Source organism: Aptenodytes patagonicus, chromosome 1, assembly GCF_965638725.1.
Source record: "Aptenodytes patagonicus chromosome 1, bAptPat1.pri.cur, whole genome shotgun sequence".
Taxonomy (NCBI): Eukaryota; Metazoa; Chordata; class Aves; order Sphenisciformes; family Spheniscidae; genus Aptenodytes; species Aptenodytes patagonicus.
In genome coordinates, this window is record NC_134949.1 from 122,789,785 (window position 1) to 122,815,440 (window position 25,656).

General features: G+C 41.4%; 1 protein-coding gene across 1 annotated transcript in view; it reads left to right on the plus strand.

The window, feature by feature from the left end:
* Positions 1-25,395, plus strand: part of MRPS6 (mitochondrial ribosomal protein S6) — a 46,900-nt gene extending 21,505 nt beyond the window's left edge. The window contains exons 2-3 of the mRNA XM_076353573.1: positions 12,859-12,998; positions 24,756-25,395. Coding sequence (XP_076209688.1) covers positions 12,859-12,998; positions 24,756-24,936 — 321 coding nt within the window. The 3' untranslated portion in view covers positions 24,937-25,395. The remainder of the gene's footprint in view (positions 1-12,858; positions 12,999-24,755) is intronic.
* The last annotated feature ends 261 nt before the right edge of the window (positions 25,396-25,656 follow it).

Consider the following 25,656-nt stretch of genomic DNA (forward strand, 5'->3'; position numbering starts at 1 on the left):
TATTTTTAAAGCACAGTGTCAAAGTGATGCTGCTTTACCTTGTATCTCTGATATAATGTTTTTTTTAGATATCTGTGAAGTATTTTTGTTTTTTGTTGCTGTTGTATTTTTCTGCAGATTTTATATAAAATACCAGTAATGAACTGCCTTTTTGTTTTTTTAACTGTTCAACTAAAATACATTTCAGACCAAAACCAAATGATATCATATAGCATTTGAAACCTGCCTTTTCCCTTGTCCCTTGTTTTTTTGAAATAAGCCAAATGGGCATGTAGATAAGATCACTATAATGGATCCAGGTCTCTTTTGGTAAAGTGTTATTTAAAGGTCTGTTAAGATCTTATAAGACAATATACTGAAAAAATTATTGTAGTAGGAATATAGATTTAGAAATGTTAATGAGATTAATACAGCTTAATTATATTGTAAGTTGCTACTGTCCATAATGACAAGCTTTTTGTCATAGAAACGATGTATGATAAATTAATTCTGGTCTAGTGTATAGAATTATCATATTGCTATAAATCTTTAAAGTAAATCTGATGCAAAATTTTCATAGTTAGCATTGCTGGCCCTGTGTATACTGTTCTTTGTATACTGTATGCATATTATTTTGCCTACTGCATTAGTCTTCAAACTAAAACTCTTATTAGAGAGTATTTGGATACTTCAGACTGTGTTTCTTGCAGTTTACATTCCTTTACCATGGCATTTTGTCCTGTCTAAAAGTATTGTATGGAAATGTTTAAAACTTCTGTACAAAGTTTCAATAAAAATAGAGGAAAAAAACCCCCCAAAACAGAATAGATATTTGTGAAGCTGTCTTGGAGAACTTGTCCATACTTACGTCATACATATTCTTACTTGTAGTAAGCGTATCATCCCTACATATATATAAAGATACTTCTCGTTTTGCCCCCATTATTAAAAGGCAGACCTTTTGAAGCAGGGTGTGGGCATTTGTTTAAAGAAGTGAAAAAAAAAAAAAAAAAAACAACCCCAAAAAAACCCAAAAAAACAAACCACCCAACAACAAACAAACAAACAAAAACCCAAAACCAAACTAGATTCTTTAAAACTGCGAGAACAACTTAAGGATCCAAAACTTGGTTGTGGAGTTTGGCTGCAAGACTTAACGCCGACTCCTGTTGTGGGGAGGTGGGGCTGGACTGCTCTTTCTATGACCTGAAGCTGGGGATGCTGGCAGGGCAAGGCTAGCTGCCTGAAGCACCCTGCAGGGCAGCAGCTTGCATGCAAAACAAAATGTGGGTGAACCCTCATGTAGCAGAGCAGTCTTGTTGGATATCGTGCAAAATTTTGTTTGTGTTTTTTCTTGTTTTTTTTCTTTTTTCTTCTTTAAATGCCCTGTTCACCTGCTGCTTAACCAGTTCTTGAGTGGGACGGGCACGTTCTTACTTGATTCTGGAGTGTCCTTACATACCTCCAGTTGTGCTTCGGTATCCCTCTGGGACTGCCCCAGCCTGGATGGCTCGGTGTCTGTCTTGTGTGTATTTCTGACTGCGATCTAGAATTCAGTCCTGGTGCCCAAGTCCCGCAAGGAGCCCGTGCCAGCAGCCATGCTCTGAGAATGATGTGTGAGATGCTGTCTTCTCCCTTGTAGGAAGCAGTTACAGCTTGTGGTCGTCAGTGCTTAGATAGTTGCCTTTGGGGAGGGAAGGATACCTTCTCATGATTTTTACTTGGAAAAGATTAAAACACTAACACAGTTCTGGAAGCGGAGACCAAACATGAGTTTTCCACTTCCTTCTCCCCCTCGTCCCTCCCCCATAAGGATGTATTTGAGCTAATAGCCATGGAAAGCGTGGTGTGAATCATGACTTCTTTGTTGTCCAGTGGTCACAGTTCAGCAAGGAGGGGGGTGGTTAATCACATGTGGACTGGGGATGAAGATGTCCTTTTAGAGATGGGATGTTGGCAAAAATTGTGGGAAGGACACTAAAGCCAGATTTTCAGCTGTAGAGGAAATGCTGCATTCATCAAAATTATTCTTGGTATTCTCTTCTTTTGCTGCTGTGTTTTGAAAGAAAAGTGGAAGCTGTTGGTTGGTTGAAGGAATAGGTACAAAACATACTTGGAGAGGAAGCTTTGGATTTGGGATAAAAAATAAGCAGAGCTTCCAGCCTGCAGACTTGGTTTGGATTTGTAATTTCCAGGGAGTGGGACTCCTGTGTTTTTATTAGTTAGCTGTTAATTGGTTATCTAATGAGTTTATTAGGTGATTCTCTATGCAGTGAGCAGCTTTCCACTTCACTGATTTTAAAAGAGGCTCAAGAAGCCTCTTTGTCACCAGCTGGTTCCATTTGTATTAGTTAGCAAAGACTCTGTCAATCCCCAATTTAGTGATGTCTGAGACTTTAATGCTTCTTTGGGTGTGGAGTCCTGGCCCAGGCAAGTTGTGGGCAGGTTCAATAAATGCTGCAGCAGCATTTATTTTGAGGGTTCACTGGAAAAACCCAAGGAGATGGTTTTAATGAGTACGCTTTGCCTGTTGGCTCTGAAGTGAACTCGCCCTCCTTGGATGTGGCTGTCCCAGTTCGCCCTGTGCTTGTTCTCGTGCCAGGAAAGTGAACCAGCCAGGAGGTTTCAGCTCTGTGATTTCTTCCTGCCTGTCTAGCAAGCACAGTTTAATCGGGTTGTACTTAGTGATTTTCTTTTTTGATGTTTTTTTCTGAGGTGTTCATGGCTTGATAGGAATAAGGTGACAATTTGACTTTATGGTTGTGATGCCGATAACCCTTAAACTTGTCAGCAACTATTTTTAATATTTATCTAAACCATGAAACTAGTTTTGTAAGTTAGCTTTGAGTATCCCAGTATATATGCTGTAGCGTACAGAAGAATTTGAGCAAGAAATTGCCAAGGTTCACTTTCACTTGTGCACGCCAGTTGGACAAAACAGTGAAACTTCTACCCTGAACGCTATTCTGGTTCAGAGCCAAAGATAGTTACTGTTCTGCAAAAGCGTGCGGATTTAAAAATTATGGCTATGGTCCTCACACGCTCTTTGGAAAGTTTTTTACTAACCATGTTCAGTTTGTTCTTAGTCCTGACTTTTCTTTGTTCTTCTACAGCAGTAAGGATGTGTGTGATGGGTATAACAGCTATGTGTTAGGAACCAGATCTCTAGTCCTTAAAAGATTTCTCTCATAGAAGGGAGCTCTTCAGTGGCTTAGACTAGTCTGGATGGTGCTAGTGGTACACCCTAGGTCTGGAGTGTTGGGGACTTGGTTGAAATACATCCTGACACCCGACTGCTACAATGGATGCTTTGGACAGTTGCAGGTATTTTGCCCAAGACCGGACTGTTGCTGGCACTCTGAGGCTGGACGCCTCCAGCCTAGAGAATGTAAAAATTAACTGTATTTGGCCTTTGCAGCTGCAACTCTCAACCAAACTAGTGTTTGTCTTCTGGAAGCCATGCAGTGCCCGTTTCCTTTGCTGCCGCACAGATTTCCCCCAATTACAGTCGTGTGAAAGCTGATTTGAAAATTCTGAATGTGCCCAGAGCAATTACACTGGAAGAACCTCTGTGGGTTCAGAGCTGCTTGCACGTGTGCCGTGAGTGAGCTATTGCCTGCGGGAGAAAGTACCAGGCTCAATATCGCATGGCAGGGAGGCGGCTTGGGTTGTGAGCTCTGGTCGTGTTGTGTACTGTTTCCAACACACCGAAACCCTTCTCCTTCTTAATACCACTGACTTTGTCCCTGAAGCATCTAGGGAAGCAAACAGTAACAGCAGCAGCGTGACGGTGGTTTGATGCGTGTCCCTTCCCCAAGTTGCGCAGGAGCTGGTGAATGGAGGTGCGGGGCAGCTGAAGGAACCATTAGCTCTGCGTTCAGGCAGCCTTTTCCTGTCGAGCACTTGGGGCAAGGGGATGATGGGCTTCAGCTTACCTTGGAATAGCAGCCATCGCTTTTGGACCCTTTCTGTCAGCGTCTCTTAAGTCTTCCAAGCTGGTGTTAAGTATGTGGGTGAATAGAAAAGCTTAAAATAAGTTGATGGGATAAAATACTAGGGGAGCCATACATGCAGCGTATGGAGATGGAAACAAGGCTGAACTCAGGGGAGAGATTGAAAGAAAGAGCTTATTTGAGAATAGAGATCTTATCCAGAATTAAAATTCTTACTTAAAATTAGTCTTGTCTTGAGAAATTTGATAGCGTAGGCAACATTCTTGAGAAGTAAGCTTCCAAACTTAAGTTCCAACTTAATTCTGGTGCTGGGTTGTATGCATTATTTTTCATCCACAGCCTGTTTTCATAGGAATTATGTCATATTAAACATCTTACTAGGTAAATTTGCACCATAAGACCTCTTATCCAGAGGAAGCATAACCAGCTTTCTCAAGAAAGCAGTAAACTGTAGCAGTCAGCTGTAATCTTGGAAGATGGGGAGGAAGAAAGAGCAAAACTTCTGCTCTCTGTGGTGGTTAAAATCCTGAATACATCTAAAAATACTGTCGTGCACAGGATTTCTTTTTTAAACTTGTCTAAGGGTGTCTTGATGCAGATCTTGATTAGTCTGCGCTGTGCAGTTAAGTCTGGCTTTACATTTTGCTTATCTCAGGGTCTTCTGAAGGTAGATACGTGAGGTTGGGCAATTGCAGTTCAAACGCTTGAGGAATCAAAGGGAAAGTTTGAGAAGTCAGAAGAAGTTCCAGGGTATCTTAAAACCGGCAGCTCGTTGCTTTGGGGAGAGGAATTGATGACCTGAATTGGCAAACAGCAACCATGTATCCCCTCGCAATGTGCTGAGGAGGAGGTTTAGCAGTGAGAAGTACGGAGATGGTGAAAGAAGCACTGGCTTCTTGACTGTGGTTCCAGCTTCTGTATCACAAGATTGGAGAATGTTTCTTTTCCTCTCACCCTTTTTCTGCTCCTACTGTTATCTTTTTGTTCTCTTCATTGGAATGTCTTCTGGTTTTCATCTTAAACACAACAAATGGGGAAACAACAGGAATTGTATGTGAGTGCATGCGCGTGTGCATGCATTTCAAAGGCCAGGGAGAAAAGGTGTTTGAAAATAACTCCCTCTGTGTTTTTTTTGTTGGTTTTTTTTTTTTCCTTTCCACTCTTGAAGATTTAAGCTTAATGAATATATAAAGTAAACTTGATGAAATGTATTCACATCTAAAAGTCATGAGAGGAACAAAACTTACTTGTAGTTTCTGGTAAGCTTGGTCTTAGCAAGTTTCTGGTAAGTAGACTTTAGCTGATCCGGAGTGTTACATTGAAGTCCGTACTATAATTTATTGTGGTTGAGAAGAAAGAGGGTAAGTTTCTAAGTGGAGTTTTAAGGAAGGTGTTTAATTGATTCTGAAGTTGTGGCCAATTGTTACGTTAACTGTTTGTAGTAATAAAACCTTGAAATGGCCCTGAATCTTGGAGGATTTGGTTGCAGTTTACTTCAGACTTATAAGACACCTTCTAGAGTTCTTCTCAGAAATTATCGAGAGTATCAACTCTCTAAAATGAATTAAATTCAGCTCAGTGTTGAGACTGATGTGTTAAATTAACTGTGACTTGGTATTTATAGGTTACTTGTATTGCTTGGTTTTTAGTTGAGTTTCTTTAATAATTTCCTTTGATCTTAAATGTTGAGTTAAAAAAAAAAAAAGATATATTGTGGAATTTAGATTCTTTGAAGAAGAAAGGTGGATTTTGGAACAGAAGAGATACTAGCATCACTTTGACTTCAAAAATTGCTGCTTCCTCTGCATCCGAGTCCCCGGGCTTCATATTTGCATCAGGTGAAGTTGCTAGTTCCTTGGCTTATACCCTGTTAAAATGCTAATTAAAGATCTGTTTTGAGGATGGGGTGTTATTTTTAATTCAGACTGAGTCAATTTTGATCACTCCCCCAAACTTATTTTTGGTGACTTGCCTGCTATAACTTTCTTGCTATTTGCCAAATCCGTTTCTAGAACAGTATCACGCCTTTTTGTTCAGTCGATGTTTGGTGGAAATACGAGATGGTTATCACATTCAGGAGCACCTGGGTTTCTCCCATTTGTTCCTTATTCTATATCTGGAAAATTGTACTGTCGTAGTTACAGAAACCTCTGTCCCTACCTAGGGCTGCCCTATGTCCAGCTTTCCCTAGACCGATCCCTCCCCCCCCAGCCTGGGTCTGAACTTCCAGGCAGGTGTCCAGAGCCCTCACATTTTTGTTGCTCAGTTTCCGGACATCCTGATTGCGCTAATCGGTCCCATGCAGGCCGTTTTTAGCAGGGTTGCAGCACGGTTCCCACATCTTCTGTTTGCTTGATCTGCTGCTTTTATCTTTATTTTGATCTTTTCTGAATAGTACGTATCCTTCAGTGGTTGTACCCTACTTAGAACTGCTGTTCTGTGTTGTTTATGCTTTTATAGTAATTGCAGCTTTGCATCTTGCACCCAGAGTTCAAGTTTGTTCCCTAGGCAGACCACTAGCTGGGTTGTATGCCTGGCTATGTTTTTTACTAATATTAGCACTAATTTTTTCTTTGCTGTCCATTCTTAATCTGCTGATTAGTTTTTCATCTGTTTGCTGCGTCTTCTTGTGTACTAAAACAGGGTGTGGCAATTAAATGACTCCTTCCAGCTTCCCCTTGTTTCTCATTGCAAAGACCTTCTTTCTTATACCAGTGTTGATCTTGGCTAGTTCACAAATGTATGTGTGGGGTTTTTTTTTTATCATTTTCCCTAATAAGTTTCTAGTGTTTTATTATGTAGTAAATGACAGTAAGGAGTTGTTTTTTTCCCCCTAGTTTTGCTGCTTTTGAATTGCAGCTTTCTTCTAAACATAGATTTTTTATTCTTTGATTTCCACCTCAGTAAATAATCTCAGAACAACCTTTTGTAACTGTTTAACAACCAAAAAAAGACATAATTTTATCCTACTATTATTACATTGAAGGGATAATCAGCTAATTACGATGGATTTCTTTCTGTTTATAGTTTAAGGAGGTGTGCCCGCTGACTTTAAATGCTTCCTGTTGAACTGAGTAAGTGGCCAGAAGAACTTGAGTACAGTCCTAGCCCTAAGACTAAGTATTTGGTGTCTGCTTCCTTTTCTCTCTCTAAAGACTCTTTTTGGAGGAGTTTTGGTGGCTTGAGAAGGCTTCTTTTTTAGCCAGTTCTGTTTTTTGTATCCCTTTGACTTTCTGTCCTCTCTTGAGCAGCTCCCTCTGGCCAGCTAACAAGATGGAAAATTGAGCAGTGGCGCAGGGTCTTTTCACATGGCTCTAGTTCCAGCCACAGCGTTTGTCCTTCCCTTTAGGATAGGGCGGGTGGCTCCTTGTTTTTCAGGAGACATCAGCATTAGAAAAGCTTTATTTCAAGCCCTTGCCACGCTTCTGGTCTGTCTCCAAGCTGTTGTTTGCAGCTTCACGGCTGACGAGCTCATATCTGTTTGGCCTCCGGTAGAACAGAAGATACTTTGCCGTCAGAGTATTCCCCATTTTTTTTCTGTTCGCCTATTTTTAATACACCTGCTGGTTGCCATGTGAGTTCTGTATGACTGATAAAAACTGTGCTATAGTTTTTACTCACGCTGGTGGTATATAACTTCCCCTCAAAGAGAGGTTGTTGGCGCTGTGTTGCAGTCCTTGCTGGCTATTACTGTGCGTTTGTGGCTTTGATCCTGGGCGGTAATTGATGGTGCACCCCTGTCCATTTCCGTTTGTGCAGTCTGGTGAGATGCTGAAGTAGGCTGTGCATTAAACAGCTTTCTGCTCACTTGAGTGATGATTATGCTAAGCTGAAAGACGAGTGAGGAGAAGAGGAGAAGCCAGAGGTATGGAGGAAGTGCTTAGGGCATGGCGTTCACCTGTGGTTTGCCTGACACCTGGGGCTATGTATAACTTCATGGGAATAATGGAGTTTTAAATAAACAGAACTGGACTCTTTGTGGAAAGGTGCCCGGTGATCTCGATGCGTGTAGTTCCTGCGGCACTGGCAGCAGCTGCGCGGAGTCTCCCTGGTGGTGCAGCCGCCTGGTAAACGTGGCTGCAGCAATCCTCATCCATGGAGAAAGCCAACAATACACAGAAAGTATGTTTTGTAACGTACCTCTGTTGTGATTGTTTTGCCTGGCAAATACAGGGTTGACATGCTAGTTAACATGTTTCTTCTGGGCAGCTGTAAGTTTAAAAATATGTGGGAGCAGAGGAGTGGGGAATTTTGATCTGTAGACAACAGTCCTTCAGTTACTTCTTCCAGGGGCAGTTTTCCAAGGAAAAGCCCTTGGACAGTCTGCAGTGACCTCCCTCCTCTTCCTTCCACGGCTCGGTCAGGTCCATAGGGCTGTACCTTTCTGAGAACAAGGTAACTACTCGTGGCCGAATGATAGTGAACCAAGTTCACTAACAAAGTTCACCAAGTTCACTAAGGGTGAAGCCGGTTGAAAGGGCTCTGGCTTGACTGCGCACGCAGGAGGGGGAACCAGAGCTAGAATTACATACCAGGGCTTACGCGCTCTTGCTAGCGCTTCCTGCTCTCCAGCATGGATATCCTGGCACCGGCTTCCATTTTCTCCTTTTCTCTCCCCCATCTTTGCTTCCCCACATCTGTGGTACTGGAATTAGTGCTGGCTGTTCAGGAAAAAATGTTGTGGCTACTGGGTTGGGAGCCAGGCAATACCATTTCCTATGTCCTCAACTGGTCTGGCTCTGAGGCAAACCAAGGAACCTGTGTCTGTGGATATTATGGTTAGCAAAGGCTAGCCTATATATAGTTTGGTTGATGGCTTTAGGCAAGCTATGATAAACCATGATCTTTTTTGGAGAGGAAGAATGAGAGGGATTACAGTGACAAGCTTTCAAAACCAACAATTAGTTTATGTTTTCAAAGTATGTCCACAAGTGGGGAGGTTGCAAAAACGTGTAATATTTTACAATCCTTAATGTAGAAATCGGTGGCTTTCTTTTCTTGTTCTTTTTGTTTTGTTTTTAAATACATAGGACTTGATCTTAGGCTTCATTGTGTTCAGAAACTGCACATCATGTTGGACATGCAGCCACTCAGGGAATGTGCTGATCTGTTGGCATGTGTAAGAGAGACAAAAAGCTTGTGTGTCATTTGAGGGTATGAGGGTTGTAGAGGAGTAAGCTAAACCAGTAACATTTAACTTAAATCTGCATGGTTGTTAAGAAGGGTATGCCAGACAACTGCACCGCTGGACATACAGCTGTTTGTCTAAAGGTCTCAATCAATTAAGATCTCTTTTGAACAGAGCTCTGTTTATGGATCAGCATTTTTTGTGCAAGTGGGAGACAAGTAGCAACAGTAAACTTAACAGTATTTTTATTCATTGACCTGACAGATTTCTCCTGGGATAATTGTCTGAGCACCGTGGAGGCTTCTGCGACCTAACCACATGCAGCAGGCACAGTTGGAGAAGACTTGAATGGCAGATCCTATTGCTTTCCAAGAGTGTATTTTCAAGCCTAGGGTTGGAAGCACTACAGGTGCACTGCAGCGCACAAAATATTAAAGCTGTTAGGTTAGCTGCCCTTTCTCTCCTAAAACTGCTCATTTCCCTTACTAATGTGCCTAAGTAAAATCCTAATGGTCGGTGTCAGATTCTTGTTTAGAAGGCAAAACCTTCTAGATAGTAATGCGTACCTTGGTGCCTGCTTCACAAACTCAGTTGTTCTTGTTTTTCTCTTTCTTGAAGCCAGATTTCTGGTATGGTTCTTACAGGATTAAACTATGGATATCACTGGCAGCTTTGTTACCCTAGTTTTTGGCTTGTCTGTGTGAAGCTGCTGCTTCACAACAAATGAGGGTATCTCACCAGTAGCTCCTGATTTAGATGGGTTTGAGTGCTGAGATCCTGCGTTGATGGAAGCAGCATAAAAACTGTCTAGAGTTTGGGCCAGCTTTTCTCGCCTTTGTGCCATGTAAGTCGAGCTAAAACAGCCATAAGGAGCTTGGGTAGAAATTCTTCATGGGGAAAGTCTTAAGAAAAGAGCCTCTGCACCCCTCTCTCCCCTTGTGTTTTGGCATTTGTGGAGTGTTGAGGACAGGGTCAAGTAAAGTGGAGCTGCTACCTTTCTCTGGCTGTTACTGTTACTCCAACAGCAGAAGTTTGAAAGACACTTTCCACTATGGCAAAACAACACGTGGGTGTGATGCAAAATAAGAGATTTTGTTCTATGCTTTCTCCTAGTTGCTGGCATTATTGTGAAGACACTACTTGATCTCCTTACTTGGCTTTTCTTGATTCTGTTCCTCGCCTTCACTCCTGTCAGCTCAGCCAACGGATTTCACAGTCACCCTTCCAACTCCTTGAGTATCGCTCAAAGTACTGAGGGAGTAACATGCTATAGCAGCTGCTTCCCAGTTCTTCTCTGATAGTATTTGCTTGTCCTTCTTGGGTTTGTGGAGAGAGAGAGGACTGCATGTGACTGCTTGGTGGTAGTTGTCAGACAGATTAGAGGATGAAAAGTAATGCAAAATATGAGCATATAGAGAAGACTAAGAATCCAGTCTTGGAAGAAAATCCTTGTGTGGATGGGATACTTGCTAGTATTTGAATCTAGTATGCAGAAGTATTTGAGAGGCAAGAGATAGATTTAAAGGGGGGAATGAAAGTATTAGCATGGTCAGCATCGACAATTGGTCAGCATCATCAGCTGTAGCATTGACATGCGTGTGCCTACATGATTTTACAGAATTGGTTTTATGCTATTTTTCTAGCAACGGGCTGTACAGTTGCGTTCTGCCTGTCCATCTGTCTGCCTGTCATCTGTCAGTCTCTCCTTTGTAAGTTTTGAACACACTGTTTTTTTTCTGGGTAAGCTCGAACAAGTTTTGGAAATCTCAGAAGTTCAGACTCCTGTAACATTTGTGGGAATGGCTTACTTTGTGGCAAAAGGCCAAAAAGAGTTGTAAGGAGACCCAATTAGTTCTGCAAACATTTTGGGGAAGGGGGTCCTAAGCATGAAAGGTGCTTATTTGAAAATCTAATGAGCGATAATAGAGGCAGCCATCCTAAGTCAACTGAAAAATAGTGTTACTCCTGATTTTGAGCTAAAATATGATTTAAATTAATATAGTATAATCCATAAGATCTCTTAACCCCTTCATCCTAACTTTTCACACTGTGACAAGAGATACCTTTAGTATTTGTCTGTTGTGAGAAACTGCATTGAAGAATTTTGGCAAGGTAGCAACATTTCTTCTCGTGTGAACAAACTTGTCTGGTCCCCGTAATTGTTTTACAAAACAATCTAAACATATGTTGAAAAAAAGAGTCCAGGCATTTTTGCTGACCTTATAACTGTTTAGGTTCTTTGTGTTGAAAATAAATTTCCCAAACAGTTTATGCAGCTGGAGAGAGGGGGATAAAATTTCTGATTGATAGTGAGGAGCAGTAGGTGTGATCCCATGATTGACTCTTGACTGCCACAGGGCAGTTAGCCTATGGAAACAAGAAAACATTTCAGACCGTCTGTACTTCAGGTATTTCAAAGAGCAGGCACTGTTGCAAAATGTCATACGTTGAACATCTCTGCTCTGCATTTGGAGGCTCTTTCATATCACTTGTATCCTCAGGAAAATGAAGGAGAAATTTCACACCCCAGAGCATGGGCTGCACTTCTGGTACCACCTTTTTCCACCGATTTCCATTAAGGGATCTTGACATTAAACAACCCTTTTTCTTAGTCAAGGTGTACATCTCTACCTTAGACTTAGGAAACTAACTTTCAGTCATCTTATACATGAGGCTTACACGAGTTTTATTCTGGCTGAGAAGGGACAGTGAAATGATTATGGTGGTCTGATTTAACAAAACAAAATCTGAAGCTGAAAATCAGCTCTTTCATTACTTTTCCATTTACAGCTGTTGCCATCTCACTGGGCAAGTAGACGTGGGAATATATCTTGATGTGAAATGTTGCGAGGAATGCAGAAGAAAGCTATACAGTTTGATTTGTGTTCGGTTGGACATCCCTTTAGTTTCCTTTCTCTGTAGGAGATCTGTTTCTTAAAATAACTTCTTGTTGCTGAGAGTGTGTAAGTTTGCAGTTGTTTTCAAAACATTCTAATTTGTACTTTATTAACATTTTCATAGATATTGTTGAGTGTCATTACCGAAATGATTCAGCACTCCAAAGAGCTCTGATACGCAATGAGCAAGAAAACGTTGCATCTGTTTTACCTACTGTTTTTTTGGCTGCCTGTCCTTCAAACTTGTTTTTCTAAGGAGTGAAATGTCTGCATGTTAGACTAATTACTGCACGTCAGTTCCTTAACTCTTAAAAAGGCTTGGATGTCGGCTATGCAAAAGTAGTGTGCAGTGATGTAGCCAAGGGTCCAAATATCTATTACGCACGTGCACTTGAAATGACCATATAAAATGAATGTGGTGCTAACTGTTGTCTCTGTAGCAAGCCATGGATTAGCGTTCCCCCCACACTGTTCACTTTAAATACTGCGGTGAACATTATTAATGAGCATCGATGGTCCAGGGACCTTAAAACTCTTGCCAATTCATAATTGCTCTTTGCCACATATATTTACTTACACCTGTGCAAGGGTCAGCCAAAGTGATACCAGGTGAGTTAAATCCATTAACTATTTCCTTTTTCCTGTTGTTGTTGGGGCCTGACTTTGAAATCGGTGGAAACTTTCCTGTTGCCGTAATTCACAGAGGAATTGGCTGTTTGTTCTTAAAAATTTTCTTCCTTAGGAGGAGGTCTGCTTCTGCTTCCACTTTGCCCTGCCGGGTTATGGAACGATCTCTTCCAGCGCTGAGCTGTGCGAGTACAGATGGCCCTTCTAATCGCATAATAAGAATAACCAGATTTATGTATATTTCCCGCTTTCTCTTTTTTTTTTTCTTTTAAAGCCTGAGACTGCAGCTGTGCTGAAGCGCACTGTTGAGGCTCTTATGGAGAGAGGAGCCGTTGTGAGGAACCTAGAAAACCTGGGAGAAAGGTCTCTGCCTTACAAAATCTCCAAGCACAAGGAGCGCCACAGAAGAGGAGGGTATGCATGATGAGTTTTTCCGTAAAATCCTTTAAGTGCTCCTTTATAAATGTACATATGTAACTCTCATGTTTGGTCTTCCTTGTGCTTTTTGGGAGTACACCTGTAATGTCTGCGATCTCAGTAAGGTGGTGTGTGGCTGTGCGTGCAGGCGTGCGTTCTGCTTGAAATGTTTTGTGGTTTTTATTCTGTGTGGTGTCGGCTTTTTGTTGGTGTTTAGTCGTCGTGTTACGAGTTGCCCCAGTCCAGGCCTGTGGAACTGCTTTCCCCAACATACACAGCAGCGTTACTTTGTTATGTCATTTTTATGTAACTATTTTCCAAGCCCATCAGGCTGTTTACCGGTAGAAGTTGTAGTTAATCTGCTGGTTGCTAGTTGGCAGGACTGATTCTTTTTCTCTAATGCATCTGAACTAAATGTTAATTACCATGTGTACCCTGTAATGCTTGTGTTTCTGATACAGTTTTTGTTAAGGATGTTAAAGATGACCGTGTGGTTTACGGGAATTACGATAGATAAATGTAAATGAAGCTGTGAATTGGCATCTCGGATGTCGGGCTTCCCCGGCAGTGCAGGAGGAAGGTGCTGTGGATCGCACCCCCTGCTCGCTTACGCCAGTGTGTTGTTGCTCCTTGAGGCTGCCTCCGAAATGGATGCTGGCTCTCGCAAGGACTGAGAAATGTTGCTAGGCAACCTGCGCTGCGCTGGGGCTGCCTGCGGTAATCAAAATAACAATTAGCGACACGCTCCTCCTAATCCCTGTAATGCAACTGTGCATAATCGGACGGTTGGCCAACCTGCCTACCTACCGCCTTCCATGAGGGGCGTTTGGCACTGGGGAAGGTGAGGTGACCCCAGCGGTGCACCTTTTATGAAGCCCTTCTTGGATCATCTCCCCAGGGGTGACTCACGGTTTCACTCCCTCTTCTGAGGACCTCTCAATTCTCCTGCGAAGTGGGAGTGGTGACAGCTGCCAGTTAAAGCAGACTGACAGAAAGGGTAGGGGAGGAAATTTCCACCACGTGCCGGTTACTTAACCGAAAGCAATGGCATTGTGGCCATGACTGTTGCACTCCTGCTCCACGGTGTCCTTCAAAACATAGCTTGATCCTGCCAGTTTTGCATTTTCGGATGAAGTCTTGTTGCCTACACATGGGAGCTAATCAAAGCCTTGTCTCGAGACAGAATTACTCATTACCTCATCCTTCTGTTGGAGTCGAGGCATTTTATAAACATTAAGGTCTTTTCTGACGGCTTCAGCAGAACAAGGAGCTGGTGTTACTCTCCTTGTGCAGGTGGGGAGCTAAGGCAGAGGGACTAAGTTCCACTAATTTTGGATGCTGAAGTTGAGACTTTTAGCTTCTAGATTTTTTTTTTTCTAGAGTACTTAGCACTCTCTAACATTTCACCACTTTGCCACTTGGCTTGGGTGGCAGTACTGCAGATCAAGTCTTGGGTTCTTCAACAGGGAAACCAGGACAGGAGAAGACAGTAACCAGCATCACAAGAACTATGTAGTAGAGATGAATAGAAGCCATTTCTCCAGGGGATCTTTCAGACGTGTAAACTAGCTTAACTCATTTACTGTAGCAGATTACCTACTTAATAAGCAGGACGAGGGGATCTGGAGACTATAACCGTCTTCTTTGCAGAGTCCTCAGAGTAGACGTAGTTTGTGTTCTGAATGAGGCAAGGTTTTAGAAGCAAATAATTGCCATCGTGTCTTGAAACACGGGCAGGAAGCCATCAGATTAATGTCACCATCGCTGTTCCTCCTCCACCTCCCAGTTCAAGTGTCTCTAAAGATTTAGCAGTCATTCTGCTTGCCCTGGATTTGGATCCTCTGTATTTGAATATGACAGCTCCCTCCCCCAAGTTGCTTGGCTTCTTGAAAGGGGGAAGTGATTGAGAGGGGCTACGACAGGAAATAGTTGTTTTGTGTGCTTTTAATTGGAGAACTCAAATTCAGGAGACACGAGATATTACAAGGGGAAGCAGCAGGCAGTTTCAGTACCTGGTAATGTGGGAGAATTGTATTTCTGTAGATTTTACTGGGGAGATTGCAGTTCAGTGTATGGGTATGGTGGATTCCTGGCATACCATCCAATATTTTATGTAGTCTGGAAAAGAAGTTATTCAGGGTATTAAACATAATCTAGGAATAGGAAGTGAAAAGTCAGTTCTTGATCCACCTTATAAAATCAGTCAGTTCTACTTTACAGCATCTGTTAAAAGGAATAATTTCTTTTTAACTTTGTCCTGTTAAAAAAAAAAAGGCTTTTCAAGATACCTCACTAAGCTGAATATACACCTGTACTTAGTAAGATATCCTAAGGTCTTTTCTCCTTCATAGCCAGTTTTTAATTCTGTCTATGTTCCCTTTCTTAGCAAGTTGGTGTAGAGTGGTGTTTAAGTAGTACAGAGTGTGTCACCTTTTCCTTAGTCTGGGCTTTTTCTGAAGTAACTGAAAGGGCTTCTGTGAGAGTGCAAATAATGCTGTATGTCTGTAGAGGGGAGAGTGTTGAATCTTTCAAAGCTTTTCATTTTGGGGTTTTTTTTTGTTTGTTTTTTAATTTAAAAAAAAATTTATTTTTTTTTTTTTTTAGTTTTGTGATTCTTAGCAGAGCTTCAGCTAGTTCATTTTCCAATAGCGTGTAGGTGGTTGGAGACTTAGGATGTACACTGAATCCGTTACTTCCTTGGTCCTCCTGGCTGGTGAATTATACGAAAATTAATGGAACACAATATCCTTAGCGACAAATTGTATGAAAACTAGTGCAATACAATAGTTGTAGCATAGGTCACAACAGCGTGTCTCTTAGAGACAGCTCTTGTCCTAGTGACTGCTGCACGAACCGTCTTCCTGTCACTCAGAATGGCATGGAATCCCCCACCTGCGTGGGGTGTTTGCCTGAAAAACAAACCAAAACAAAGCAATGTTCCTGACCAGCGTAGTGAGCCTAGCTTTGCTCCCTTAATAAAACTGCCAGTGCTATGCAGGCTGTGTCTCTTAACCTCGAATCAAGGACCGTTAGTAGGGCAGCACCGGCTATTCGCAGGTCAACTGAGGCATGCTCTGTGGCATGCCTAGTAGTCATCCTTCTCCCAGACTTTTGCTGTACATTTTCTTCATTTAGTTAATTCCATTTTTAACTGCAATTCAAGTCTTCGTATACAGCATATCATAAACTGAGTGATTGACAGTGAAAGGACACACAAGCGCAACGTGCACGGCAAGGCTACTGCTGGACTTAGCCAGGTTTTGGTAGTGTCTTTAGTGAACAGTAAAGAATTAAACTGGAAAATACGTATTCATAGATTAATAGGGAGGATAGCTGTCTCCTTGAAGTGCTTTTTCCCCTCTGAGCTCTGTAGTGCTTCAGCATCATCTGTCTTGGATATACTGCATTACAGGCACATTACAAATCTAAGAATATCCAGCAGACTTTACAGAGAATGAGAATTTTACTGCCAATTGATCTGTAAAGCTGAGATTTTTCAAAGCCTGCCATAGGGGATTGTGGCCCACAGCTGTCACTGGAATAAGCAGTTTTACTCTCCCAGGCAGCTTTGAAGACCTCAGATCGTATGTATAATTGACTTTGTTTCTTCTCAGGAAATTATATTCACTGAGCAGGTGGTGCATGTGCATTGAGGGTATATTAAAACAAATTTGGGTCTTCCTCTCAAATGCATCTCTTTTGGCAGAAAACACCCTCCTTTTTTTAGAGGCCTAATACTGACAGCTTTTGCATTTAAGTAATTATGAAAATAGTATGTTTCAGGAACTGTGTGGATATGTCTGAAGAATCAAACTTTTAAATCACTGGTTTACTGATATTTTAAACTGAAGTTGAATTAGCTACTAATTCACGTTTATGGTATTAATGGCCATAGTAGAACATTAATATTTTGTTTTGAAAGTATTTAAAAGAGTGATTCAAGTAACATCTCACAAAATTGTAACAAATACTGTTCACCTTACAGATGAATAAAATGTGACAGGGACACATTGGTTCCAGTGTGGGTTAGGTATGTAAATTTAGTTGAGGCATTGAGCCTGAGTGACTTGCCCATGGCCACCGCGTCTCTGAAAAAACAGTGGAAGAATGTAAATAACGATTCCCAACTTTATTTCCTAATGGGCAATAGATTTGTGCCAAATATTTGTTCTACTAGCCACTACTTGTTTATCATTTTTAATGAGTTGTATTTAGATTGCTTGTAACACTTAAAAAAAGTAACACTTTTTTTTTAATATTGTATTACATGTGTCAGGAGGTGCTTATTTCTGGAACAAACAAAAGTGAACTGATTTAAATAAGGTGTGTACTAGTATTTGAATCCAAGAAATGTTAAACTCTGGATTTGTTGGCTATTTAAGATGATGCAGAAGCATTGAATCCCTCAAAGCGGCTTTCAAATAAAGGGTCCAGACTGGGGCTAGGTGATGACATTGCAGAGCCATTGCTGCATATTTGGTCAGTGCTAAACTGGAGAATATTGCAAGTGCTTGTAAAATGATAGATCTCAGTAGCACAGTCTGTGGGTTTGCACTTTGTGGCATACCTGTTTTCTTTGGCCTTGCCAGGCTTTGTCTTAATCATATGCTTGTGACACTTCATGCTTCAGGGCATCAGATAAAGGAGGTGGTTTGGGGGATGTGGTTTGTATGTAGGATATTTTTACTTTAGGGGAGATGGTACAAGGGCGGCTGCAAAACAGATCTTTAAAAAAATAAGATTCAGACACTCCTTTGGGAAGGTAATGGCTCAAACTTTTTGCAGACTAGGAATCTATTAAACTGGAAGGAGCTATGACAGGGGCTCTGGGGAGAAGAAAGTGGCCAGGTGTAACTGGGTTTTGAATACTGGGTATCTTGCTATTCCCTAGAGATTTGTTTTTAGTGATTTTTATTTCCCCACCAAATGTTGCTTCCATTCTTACTTCTGTTATCTCTGTAGAAAAGATGATATACATCAGCCTGGTCAGTGCTATGATTTAGTACGGTTTTGTAAATCGTTAGAGCACTGTGGCCTTTCCCTTCTACTTTGTTTTGCGTATGCGCGTGCTTTCCCCTATTAAATCTATCTATAATACAGTAATGTTTTTAGACCTTTGGCCCCACATTTTTATTATTTCATTTACTTCATTTGTGAGTTCTCCAGCTAAACTATGCATAATTCTGATTATTCATAACAATTTCCATGTTCTATTTGCCAGTTTTTCATTGCCTTGTTGTTTTTTTCCCTTTCAAATTTGATTTTGAAAAGATGGCAATTTTCTTTTGTTATTTGCTTGCTTGTCTCTTAATCTTTTTGTTTTGCTGTTCACTCCCAGTTATCTCATCAGCCCACTTGTTCTCTGAAATAGCAAACTCCTCAGGTCTTACATTTGTTCTTGCTGAATTGTATTTTGGGAGCTTATCTTAACACGTGCATGGGGAATTTTCTGTAGGAGGTGTGCAGGGACCTTGGTGATTGCCAGGGTCCACTGAGGAGCACAGGGAATATACCGATAGTATCTAATGGGATCGGGAGTCAGAAGATCCAGGTTGCCATGTTAGTTGTGCTGTGGACTTGTTTGTGTGATGGGGGAAAATGGCAAGGCAAAGAGGTCCTTTCCCAAAGACGCAGCGTGATGAACTCAACTTGGCTTCCAGGCCCTGCAGTGCTGCGATTACTCCCCAGGAGCTGGGAGCACCAAGTTTCAGTACCGGCTTCCCCTCTGCTACAGCGGAGAAGGCTTGGAGGCTGTCCTGGCCTTCCCGCAAATCACTCCCACCTCCTCTGGGTGGTTTAGGGTCTGAAGCGGTTGGCCCTCCTGCGGGAGCACCTTGTGTTTTGCCTTCGTGATGTGGCGCGTGATGTAACGTTGCTTTGCCAAAGCGCGTGCTCAGGAAAGGGGGCATGACTCCTGCTTCTTGGTGACTCGGTGGCCCAATGCACAAGAAATAGATAGTTATTAAGAGGAGTATTTCAGTAATTGAGCATCATGTTGTTTAAGAGATTTGAATATTTTTGAAACATATCTATGTAAATTACGTTACATGTTCAAACTTCTCCTCTTTCCATAAAGTATCTGAGCTTAGGAACTGTACTTACACAACTTATTTTTAAACAAGCAGCTTGTGGCAGAATAGTATTCCATGTGGACAAGAGATGCTGAAGTGTCTTCCAGTAACCCACGCTGTCTGGATACAATTTTATTTACTTCATTTGTAAGAGTAAAATAATAGTTACCCATCAGAACTTTTCTCTGGAGTGTCTACAAGTTTTAACAACCCTTCTCTTCCCCCCACCCCCTAGTAAAATACAAACTATTGCATAGTTAAAGGACTTCATCCTGCAGATAAATGTACCGATGTGTTTAGCTTCACTCAGGTAGACTCTTTTGATGATTTTCATGGCTACTGAAGACCAAAGAGGAGGAAAGAAAAACGGATGAAAGAGGTTGCAAGCTTTCCTTTCTTAATACCACCAAACTAAATTTGTAGCTAATGCACAAACTGTTGTTTATTTCTGTTCAGATTGTAGAACATCTTGGTCTGTTTCAGCAAAAAGGAGTTCTGGGTCTGTAATGCACTTGGATGAGAACAAAACCAGTTTGAATATTGGAGTATTGCGCACTTTTGTAGTATTTTCTGCTAAATTGGTTGTCGGCTTCCACTAGATGGGGCTTTCTTCATTGATGAGTTGAACCATTACTTTTCCTTAAAATGCTTGTGTCCACGTGTACATGCATGTAAGTGTGCATGTGCCCCAGGTATCAGAGCCCTGAAATGTTTTTTTTCCCCTCACCTTATCTGTGGGAGTGCAATTTGCAATTTTGGTGCTTTTCAGAAGAAATGGCACAGTGCAATAGTTGGTGATGTTGAGGTGCCAGTATCATTTTCTGACGCATTAAATTCTGTACCGTCCTTGTGCGAGCACATTGATTAAATGTGATGGCTGCTCTTAAAATAGTGGGCTTGGTGGGATGGGAATCAGTCACCATTTTGGTGGGTTTTAAGCTGTGAATTATACAGAAGGCAGAGAAGTGAGACAAGCAGAATTAATACTCGCTGTGTAACTTCAGCCCTGCTCATAACAATTTTGCAAACTTTTCAAATGCTGCCCAGCGAGCATGACTTTTCAAATACTCCAAGTACGTCAGGCTGGCTTCTCTTTTGCAGTGTTAACAGTATTTTTTTTTTTTTTCCTGCAATGCTGCAAAATGTCTTTCCACTATTTAATTAGCTTAATAACAGGTGTCTATGTATAGAATTTGGCAAACGACATTTCTGAAGACTGTGAATGGTAAAATTTATTTTTCCCCAAAGTACTTGCTCATTGTGGATTATTTGCTTCATTGCTGTGGCACAGTCTAGTTACTAAGGTACCAGCTTTTGGTTTTGATCTGGTACTTCCCAGTTGCTGGCCTTGTGATTTTCAAGGGACGTCCATCTATTCCATACCTGTTTTTTGAAAGCTGAAAGTAACACATGTACTAGTCCTTCCAGCTACAAAATGATAATCCTTCTGAACGTGAACTTGCCTGCCTGCCCTGCTGAAGAAGGGTAGCTACCACCAGAGTTGAGAAGAAAAGCAAACTGCCTCTCTTCAGAGCAACGCAGTGGTCCCAAAGATGAAGTGGTCATTCAAGTAGCAAATCAATTTCATTTGTAGAGGATTACCTTAATGAGAACGAATGTCCAGCTGCTCTCACGCGAGTGCCGCAGCTTGCTTTCCTCCAGGCGATTTCCTGTTTCCCTGTTCGATGCTTCATCTCTACCTGTTCGTCAGAACATTTTCTTTCCTTTGTATCTTCCACCTCCCCGCTGGGGGATCTTACATAGACTTACTGCCACTATGCAAAGGAGAAATTTAAGCATACAGGCATTTTTTGGGCACAACCATGGGACCACACAGCCTCTTCCAAGTCCACCGGACGTCTGCTTTTCCCTTGGCTCCCCAGGCTGACAGAGTTGTATTCTAGGAGGATTTAAAAATGAGTTCTGATCCAGGTGCTTTTCAGGGTTCTTTGAAGTCCTAGACTGTCCATTTGAAAGCAAAATATTTGAGTATCCTTAAGACTCAAGGTTCAAACAACTTCTGGCTTGAATATGTTAAAAAGGGTAAATGAAACCTGGCTTTCCCCCCCTCATATGCAAAGGCATATTTCCTTTACTTGAGATCATACGATTTTTAATTTTTTTTTTTCAGTTAATGCATCGTTTTAATATGTTTCAGTCTGCTCTCCTGTATTCAAATCATCCTTCTATTTACAGGCGAGCAGGACGACAAAAATAACTGTGGTCTCGTAGTGAATCAGTGGAATTTTCCTGCATTTCTCCCCTGATGACTCGGCGGACTCCTAGAGAGCCTAAATGCTTTTGCATTTTTGCTTGCAAGAATGAGGTGGTTTCCCTCCTGCATTCCTGTACTTTTCCCTATCTTTCAGTCTCACTGGGGTTTGGTTTTGTTTACTACACAAACAGTAGCTACAGCGTTGTGTATCGGGTCATAGATCACTGCCTGAAATTAAGGTTGCTGCATGCCTTAGTGAGGGTGGGTTAAAAAAACCCCACGGCCTCATGACAGCTGATTTAAATGTGTGTATTTGGGGATAGGGGTTCCAGATCTCCTCAGGGATTGCATTGTCAATTGTGTTTGGTTATTGGTTTTGTAGCCGTTAGTTTCTTCTCTTTCTTTAATGAAGCAATAATATTTTTTTACGCTGGCCCTCTTTTCCTTCTTTCTTTTTTGGCACAGGAAGGCAGTCGTTGCTTGTTAACATTGAAGAGTGGTGGTTGTTTTTAAAAACTCGCATTGTCCCCAATTACTGCAGTTTTGTATCCTCAGATAAAACACCTATTCTGCGAGGAGTCATAAAGATATGCTGTAACAGCTCATCCTCCCATCCCCCCTTCTCCTTCAGTTATCAACAGTGCGTCAGTGGAAATTTCCACCCTTCGCTAATGTGAGAGAAAGCGCAAAGTTGCAAAGCAGCCTTTGGAGGAAAAAAAACTATTGCCGTTTTAGGAACACAATGAAAAACAGCGTACGACTTGCAAGCAGAAATGAAATGAAATTCTCGAGAAATGGTGGGACTAAAACGGTGCAGCAAAGAGCACGGTTTGCAATACGAACGAATGCTCTTGCTAAGGGAAGGGGGCATGCAAGTGGTGGTGGATCACCAGCTAGAATTTTTCCCCCATCCTCCTCTCTGTTAGTTGCAACTGTGAGAGGATTTGGAAGGCTTCTTCCCAAGGAGAAGAGTTAAGTGTCATCTGTTAAATTTACCAGTGGCTTTTAATGGCTTTAACAGAAAATATGACTTTCCCTTTTTAAGGGGTGTGCATCCTTCAGATGTTGCTGTGCAGTATTTCTAATGAATTGTCCAAGCTTAAAAATTGTTTCTCTCCCTAAACTTTTAACCAGGTGGCATCTCTTAATTCTGGAGACCAGAAAATGGTAGGCAGTTCAGTTTTCTAAATATATTAAGCCAAATCCTGTTCCCCGTGGAAGCTTGTGAGGATTTGCGAGGAGGACTGAGCCCACCAGAGTTCCTCCAAATCCTTCTTGAGGCAAGTTATTCCTGTAGCTCTCAGTAGCCCTGCTGGAGTCAGAGGAGCCGCACCTTCGCTGACGTGACCTGGCACTGGTGACTTGGCTTCAGTGACACTCGGCCACAGCCTGCACCAGCTGGGCATCTCTTCTGGAGGACTCGTTGCTTCAGTACAGGCTGCAGGGATATTTTTTCCATCAGACCCCTCACATACAAGAATTCAGTGCTTCAGTCTGGTCTTTCTGAAAAAGGCTTCAGAGCTGAATTGTGGCTATTAAGATTTTCAGGATTAGGATGTCTGGCTAAGGAGAAGTTTCTTTGCTGTGTTTTCCACGAGTGGATTCCACCCCTGTGCAGTAATCCAGCACACACTGCTTGAGTCATTTCTGGCCCGACGGGTCTGCTCTGTGTGTAATATTTTTGATGTAAGACATTTAGTTGGATGAAACTGAACTCCATGCAGCCTGAAGAACACGAGTGTGTCTGTCGTTCATGACCCCATCCTCCTGCATTTCCTGTTCAGACTCAGAGTTCAGCTTCTGGTCTTGGGGACTTACCATTCAAGATTACCTTTATGAAGGTGGACTGTGAAGTGTGATGCTCATGCTATAGTTGACTTAGTAAGAACCCATACCTCTTGCAGAACAAATTCCTCTCTGGTAGGTACAGTTTTTAAATCAAACTGGGATGCTCGATCCTGCTTGGGTAATATGACTTCATTTAAGGGATATCACTTTCAGGTTATACTGATGCTTCATGGGGAGGTGTGCTTGAGTGGACTAGGAGGAAAGGGGAGCTTTAGTAAGAGGATGTGTAAAGATTAAAATGAAATAGCTAGGTGGGAAGTGCTGTGCTGTACATTTAGCCTTTAAATTACTGCTAGTCCTGGAAACGAGGTGAGTGGTTAGTTCTCTTCAGTAGGATTTCTGAGACAGTTGCGGTGTCTTTTTACTATACTATAGTTAGTGCCATGCCAAATGCAGACAAAGTGATTAAAAACTGTTCTGGTTACAGCTCCATTGACAATGCTGGTTCATTCACAGCATTTCAAGGGAGGAGGGATGGCCAGTGACACGGCTCACCCATTTTTTGCATTGGTATGATGGCTGGCACTAAGTTGCTCATAACTTGCAGGAACAATAGACATAATGTTGCTAATGAATTTAAGGTACATCTCCTGTTAAGAGATGGGATCTGAATTTGCATGTCTGAGATTAAATTAATGCGCAGTGTGTAGTTGTGTCCCTTGTCTGAAATGGGGCTCATGAAGTGCAGTAGACCTCTTTGCTTGTTTGGGTGTACTGGAGTTTTAAAAGCCTCTTGCAGAATTATAGCTGAGCTCATGAAGAGGGTTCAGTTCTTCAGCAAAGGAGTTTATTGCAGAAGTGACCTCGGTGACCTAAGATATTAATGGGGAGCAACGTTCTCCTTGCTGTAGGTAGGCGGTTGGCTTTTTCTTTATAGATGTCAAAGATAGCTGTGTGGTGGACGTGAAGTGCTTACCTGGAGCAGTGCGTTTTATACGTGCTCTGCATGTGTGGAAGTAGGACCTTTTCAGTCCCGCCATATATATGACAGTATGCTCGTCAAGTGCCAGCGGCGCAAGTGGGCATTGCCTGTACGTGGCTTCAGCTTCCACCCTCAGATTGAAAATCTAAGACATGTTCACATTAGAGATGTGCCTAATTTGGGATAAGTCCATCTCCTTGGGTTTCTTTTGCTGTTTTGTTTTTCCATTCAGCTCCGAAGCAGGACTTTAAAGGAAGAAATGTGCCTGTATGTATATAAGCTTGAGATGTTTCGCACTGGCATCTGTTCCCGAAGAAACAATGCTGTGAATTCGAAGAAGGAGAATGCATGTTGTAACTGAAATGAATGTGCCACCCTACCTTTTTTTTTTTAAAGACTATTCAAATCAAGGTGTGGAAATGAATGGAATAGGTACAAGAAGAGTAAGCTCTCTTTAATCTCCTTGTGTAAGCAGTGCTGTACCACAAAGAAAAGTTCAGGCTGAGCCTGCTTCAATTGAACTTTTCTTATTTGAAATCAAGATAATACTGAGCTTTCATTTCAAACAATTCTGGTACCAAAATGTAAGAAAAAATTAGAAAGTTTCATTTAAGAAATCCCATAGAACAGTTACTTGAATTAAAGTTGTGCAGTACAGGTGGTTTTTTTTTTTATTGTGTGTATGTTTCTCATTGCAGGTATTTTTTGATAGACTTAGAGGGCCCACCTTCGATTGTATCGACCATGATGGATCATTTAGGACGTGATATTGATGTAATTAGACGTGCTTTTATAAAGCATCCTGTGTCAAAGACAGAAGAATGCAGTGGCATAATTCCAGTCAACTATGAAGATAAACTGATTGCCAAGAAGAAGTGAATATTCCAAATAGCATGTTTGAAACTTTTAAAAAAATTTTTTATTCCTGCTTTGGAAAACAATTGTGATAACTAACTAATGTCCATCAAAAATAATCAGTTTTGGCCATGTTATGTGTGTGGTGTAGTACACTATCTTAAGTTATTGTAACATTTGAGGTTTCTTTTTGTTTCAAATAATTTGAATAGACTTAATCTGTATGCTTATCTTGATATTTGACAACTCTGAAAATTGATTTTCTTTTCTCTTAGAGCATTACATTGATAATGAAGATTTATCTATCATCAGAATGCTAAAAATAGCATTCTTTTCTAAAGACATTACTTCAGAGTATGTATATTTACATAAGAGATTAAGAAGTCTACGGTGTAAATATAGCAGTATAGGATGTGATTTGTTGGAGGGGTTTTTTTTGCTTGGTTTTGGAAAAAGGTAATAAAAGCGTGATTAAAAATAAAACTTGACTCATTTTTTAAAAGCAGAAAAGGTACAAGAAAAAATAACTTACACTGCCAAAAGACATGCCATACTTCTTTCTTTAAGGTAATAACTCTGTTCAAAGTACAGGTAAAAATTTATTCTCTATAGAAAAGGCCAGAAACTTCCAGGTGGCAGGTTGGAGAATAACCATGCTTATATATGAACAGAAGAATAGAAGATGCTTTGCTTTACCATCAGCTAGACCCAGGTGGACATTTCGAACTGAAAAAAACCATCAGA